The 6,283-nt window shown below is 26.6% G+C and overlaps 1 protein-coding gene across 1 annotated transcript; it reads left to right on the top strand.

Annotated features, from left to right (window-relative positions):
* Positions 1 to 5,085: 5,085 nt before the first annotated feature.
* LOC111915651 (uncharacterized) lies at positions 5,086 to 5,723 on the top strand. Its single transcript, XM_023911294.3, has one exon. The coding sequence runs from the start codon at positions 5,126 to 5,128 to the stop codon at positions 5,591 to 5,593; it is 468 nt and encodes a 155-aa protein (XP_023767062.1). The 5' UTR covers positions 5,086 to 5,125; the 3' UTR covers positions 5,594 to 5,723.
* The last annotated feature ends 560 nt before the right edge of the window (positions 5,724 to 6,283 follow it).

Here is a 6,283-nt window from a genome sequence, read left to right as displayed (position 1 = left end):
GATGATGTGAGTAAACATTGGCAGCTATAGACTTAGTGCCTATTGGACAAACACTGGTAGCTATGGACTTAGTATATGTTAGGAATTGGTAGCTATGGACTTAGTACCTACTAGATAAACACTGGTAGCTATGGACTTAGTACCTGTTAGGAATTGGTAGCTATGGACTTAGTACTTATTAGATAAACATTGGTAGCTATGGATTTAGTAACCAATGAATAGACTATAACAACTATGGAATTAGTGCTTTACGAACGAGCATTGGCAGCTATGGATTTAGTGCCAGTCCTATAACCCTGGAAGCAAGGGACTTTGGAATAAACGAATGCATGATAGATGACTCTTAGGATAGATCCTTAAGAGTAAAGAAGATAATGGGGATGGGTAATTGGGTTGATTGTTTGATTGTTTAAACATAATAATTATATTAAAGTGGGTTGAAAACCCTATGTACTCACCAGGTTTCCCAACCTGACCCACTCAGCTTATTTATATCACAAGTGTTGATATGAAGTCACATTACACTGAGAGATTAAGGAGATATAAATCACTAGTGATAATGAATGTAAGTTTTGTTTATGCTTATGTTTCTGTATTGACGATGACATCGCAAATGTTTTAAAATGAATAAAAATACTTTTCTTTGGAAATGCTTTGATAACGTATTTATCATGTTTTTCTAGGAACAAATTTCGCAACATTTTTATTAAAAAAGGTACTCTGATTTTTGTAAAGCATAAACAAAATCGATCTTTTCTGGCCGTGAAAATGGAAATGTCACACTTATTTTTCAAGCTTTTTTAAATTGTCGTATTTCGCAAGCCAAAAAGTAGCTTATAAACTAGCTTTTTAAAAAGATACTTAGACTAGCTTTTTAGAAGGTTTTTTTTTTTTAAATTTTCAAGTATACTCCTTAATTAATTATAAAAAACACATTCTTTTAAATGTCCTTTTATGTCATTTCATATTTTTCAACTAGCTTTTCAGCCAGGGGCGGACGCAGGATTTTACAGTAGGGGTTGTACGGGAGAGTGAGGGTTGCATGGGAAAGTTAGGGGTTGCACGGTAGAAGAAAAAAATAAAAGTTTTGAAAATTTTCAAAAAAATTTCCACTGCGGCCGGAAAAGTTAGGGTTGCCGGTGCCACCGTGGACCACCCCTAGGTCCGCCCCTGTTTTCAGCTAGTTTTACCAAACATCATTTTTTATCGGCTATCATCTATCTTTTTATTTAACAGCTAATTTTTGAACTATCAACTACCAATTAGCTTTTCAGCTAATACGCCAAACATAGCCTTAGTAAAATATAACAAAATTTAGACTTTTAAAATATAATTAACATGCTTAAAAAAAAGAAATCAAATAAAAAATAAAATTAAAATGACAGTGGTAAAATATTATAACACAATATAAAATTATCCGGTTGGTAAGAATAAATGGTTCAAAAATATTAAAAAATATATATATTTATACTTAAATGATATTAACTTCGATAGAAACTTGTTAAAATAATAAGAAATTATTAGATAACTTCCCATTCAACATTTTTTTTTTGATGGTCATCAATCATCATTTTACATACAAACACCACATTTATCGTCCCTGGACATAAAGTGACTTATAACTTACACGATGTTCACTTTAAAACAACCTTAAACTTTATGTAGAACACAAACAATATTTGATTATATTTATAATATCAAATTGCCTTAAGATAAATAATAGAAAAAGATTATTTTTGGAATTTTTTTTACAAATCATAATATTTTTACATTATCTAAAGACAAATTATGTATTTCTTATCTTACCTATCAAATATTTTTTACCATATATATATATATATATATATATATATATATATATATATATATATATATATATATATATATATATATATATATATATATATATATATATATATGAGAGTTCAATTGAGAAAAAAAAATGAACGGAGAATCATTATCAGCCAATCATTTATTTTTGCCATAAAAACCTCCAACGTACCGGCGGAAATGAGAAATGAATGCACATGTGTTTTCCAACAAAATATGTTTCCTTAAACTATGCTAATCATTACCTTAATATATAAAAAAACATAGTTTTTTTTTATTTATTTTTTATTTTTGAAGGAATTAATTTTATCGAAAAATAATTGTAAATATATCAAAATTCATAATTTTTTATTCTCTATAAATAGACATCTATATTGATATAGTTTTAAAATAAAATAATTTTTTTTTATAGTTTCAGCTTTCGTTATTAATAAGTGAATAAAAACGAATCAGTTTTTTACTAGAGTATATCGTTATTCACTTATGAGTAAAAAGTATGATTAATTTTTTTTACAGTTTAGTATCATTCATATGTGAATATAACATATAATAAACGTAGTATATTCATATTTAAATATTAGACGATGCATTCACTTATGAATATTACATAGTATATTCACTTATGAATGTTAGATGATATATTCACTTATGAATATTAGATGCTATTTTCATATGTGAATATTATATAATATTACATGATATATCAGAAGAGAATAGTACATAGTATATTCACTTGTGAATATATTCACTTATGAATAATAGTTGGTATATTCATATGTGAATATTGCACAATATATTCATATATGAATATTACAAGGTGTTTTTAGAAATATATATAATTTTTATATGTTATTCACATATGAATAACATACAGACTTGCATATTTGTTTTGTGTTTTAATAATCACATATTGATTCAGGTGAAAAAACATATTCATATGTGAATATAACATGGTAATTTAGTTTATGCATTTCATCAAACAGTTGGAGTGCATACAAGTTAACTTTTTTAAAAATGTGATAAATATGATACTTTGACTATTTAAATATTACAAAATAGTATATTGGTAGAGAAATATATGAAAATTTTCAAACAAAAAATCATTTGATCTTTTTCTAACCTTAATTTTGATGTTTTATTTGATGATCGATGTTGAATGAATGATACAAATTGAATTTTTTGTTGATTATCGATGATGTTGTTCTACTGATGCTAGGAGTATAATTAATCGTAGATGTTGAAGATATGTTCGTATTCAAGCAAAATTGAAGGTTAGATTGAAAGAGCAAAAAACGAATTTTTGTTGTCAACACGTGTTATTGACGAATATCGATGATTGATTAACACAGGATGATGTTGATCGATGATTTAATTGAAGAAATCTGGATGATTGTTGAAGGTTGGAAGAGAAATCTGGATGATAAACGATCGATTAGAATGAATTTCAACTATTATTTAATTCTCTACACTTACGTATTTGTGATTGAAGGCTATTATATCATATTTACAAGTTTGCCACCGTGTCCTTTATATTTAGAGGCTAATTAAATGAGTGGCTGAGAATGATTCCTCATTCTCAAACTTTTTTATTTTTTCAATTGAACCCACCTCTTTCTCTCTCTCTGTCTCTCTCTCTCTCTCTCTCTATATATATATATATATATATATATATATATATATATATATATATATATATATATATATATATATATATATAAGTTCAGGTTCATTTGAGACTATTCTAATTTTGTGAGACTGTGAGACCAAATCTAAAAATAATTTTAAAATGCAAAATAAATGGAAAAATCCAAAAATTCTTTTTTTAAATATTATTTTCTGAACATGAATTAACTAAAAAAACTAAAAAAAAATCCCGTTCTTTTTTTTAAATACCTGAAATATTTTAGTAGAATATTATACTGACATATTCTAAAAAATAATTTTAAAATGCAAAATAAATGGAAAAATCTAAAAATTCTATTTTTAAATATTATTTTCGGAACTTGATATAACTAAAAAAAATTAAAAAAAAAATCTCTTTTTTTTTAAAAAATACGTGAAATATTCTAATAGAATATCACATTGTACATATTTTAAAAAATAATTTTAAAATGCAAAATAAATGGAAAAATCAGAAAACTCTTTTTTTAAATATTATTTTCGGAACTTGAATTAAATAAAAAAATAAAAAATAAAAAAATACGTCTCACGGTCTCACAAAATTAAGCCGTCTGACATGAACCTAACCATATATATATATATATATATATATATATATATATATATATATATATATATATATATATATATATATATATATATATATATATATATATATATTCAGGTTAATTTGAGACCATTCTAATTTAAAATACAAAATAAATGGAAAAATCCAAAAATTCTTTTTTTAAATATTATTTTCGGAACTTGAATTAACTAAAAAAAATATAAATAAAATCCGTTTTTTTTTGAAAAATACGTGAAATATTCTAATAGAATATTACACTGACATATTCTAAAAAATAATTTTAAAATGCAGAATAAATGGAAAAATCTAAAAGTTCTTTTTTTAAATATTATTTTCGGAAGTTGAATTAACTAAAAAAGAATAAAAATAAATTCCATTTTTTTTGAAAAATACGTGAAATATTATAATAGAATATTACATTGTACATATTCTAAAAAATAATTTTAAAATGCAAAATAAATAGAAAAATCCAAAAATTCTTTTTTTAAATATTATTTTCAGAACTTGAGTTAATAAATAAAAATTAAAAAAAATTAAAAAAAATAAAAATGAAAATAAAAAAAATACGTCTCACGGTCTCACAAAATATAGGTGATCTCAAATGAACCTAACCCTATATATATATATATATATATATATATATATATATATATATATATATATATATATATATATATATATATATATATATATTACGATTACGAATATTTTATCAACAATTAATTTGAACGATATTTATTCGCATATATAGAAGTCAACATGGAATAATACATGACATAATGAATTATACATAAAATAATTGAAAAGAAAAGCATGATAACTATTATATAGACGAAATAAATCATGAGCTTATCGACTTATATATTTGATGATGTAATACAACTGAAAAGATATATGAAAAATAAAAATATTAATGTTAGTTTGAGCCAGTCAAACCCTATTTGTTCACCGGCTGTTGCCAGTCACCTTTATCAATCTCTCTCACCTTTATATATATCCCAATTCACATCCTCCTTCCTCAATTTGCAATCGCTCCCTGCGTCCAACATGACGAGTATAACACTTCGTCGCCACGACTCCCCCGGCGGCAAGACTAAGCAAATTTCCGCCGGAGTTTTACGATCAATTACAGCTCTATGGTTGATCTGCGCCAAACGAGCTATCATAGCTTCTCGAAAGCTAAAGGATAACTCAAAGATCTCATCAGACTCGCGCATGATTCAGTGGCCGAAGAAACTCATCGCCACCATAAGCAACAAGGATATGAAGTTTGGCCGCCGGAAAAGCAGAACCGGAGAATCAGGAAACACGAGAGGTGACGGCGTTGCAGACGATGGTGTGTGGCAGAAGGAGATTCTGATGGGTGATAAATGTCAGCCGTTGGATTTCTCCGGTGTAATCTATTACGATAGAGATGGCAACCGTAGAGACGAGCTTCCCATGAGGTCTCCACGCGCTAGCCCCTTTCCTGGTTACGTGGCAAAGTTTGATTGGAGCCCACCACATGAACGGTAATTTACTAAATTACTGTTCTAGTGATTCAGAAATTACCGTTTTGGTGATACGGTTTCGAATGTTGTTATATGAAAATTTGTAACTTTCAGTGACTCGTTTTCTGAGTGGTGATCTTTGGGTATTTTTGTCATTTTGTCATAGATTCGTTCGTTTGTTAGCGATTATGGGTAGTCAAAAGCAGTATAACTCATCGCTAGTTTTGATAATAAATCCAAGTTTATTCGGGGTTCAGTTGAAGAACGTCTTTTTTCAACTACTCTTTCCAAATAATAAGTTGAAAATCAAACTAAATTTCAGTATTTTTTATCTTATAAATACAAATACGATGATTAGATATTCAAAAATTAAGTGGTAAAAGAACGGAAATTTTGGTTTCTAAAAATATAAAATATTGGTGATAAAGATATTGGTTAAATAAAAAAGATCGAGAATTGCATGCATGGCCACAAGACTATCAGTTTAGATTCTTGAAGAACATGACTTGTTCAAATTCAAAAGAATGCAAGTGCCCAAAAGTAAATGTATTGTTTATTAAACATATATTCTAATAGGAAATATCTTATACTAATAAAGTTTTTCAATATATCTTAAATGTAACAACTTATTCGACCAAACTTTAATTTATGTTATACTAAAAAATATGTCAGTATGCTTATTAGCATTTACGTAAATAATATGCTGAGTTACCAA

Source organism: Lactuca sativa, chromosome 5 (assembly GCF_002870075.4).
Source record: "Lactuca sativa cultivar Salinas chromosome 5, Lsat_Salinas_v11, whole genome shotgun sequence".
NCBI lineage: Eukaryota > Viridiplantae > Streptophyta > Magnoliopsida > Asterales > Asteraceae > Lactuca > Lactuca sativa.
This window is presented reverse-complemented; position numbering and strand designations above follow the sequence as displayed.

What these genes read in the sequence shown, in the direction of transcription:
- LOC111915651 (XM_023911294.3), top strand. Translation starts at nt 5,126, where the DNA reads ATGACGAGTATAACACTTCGTCGCCACGACTCCCCCGGCGGCAAGACT.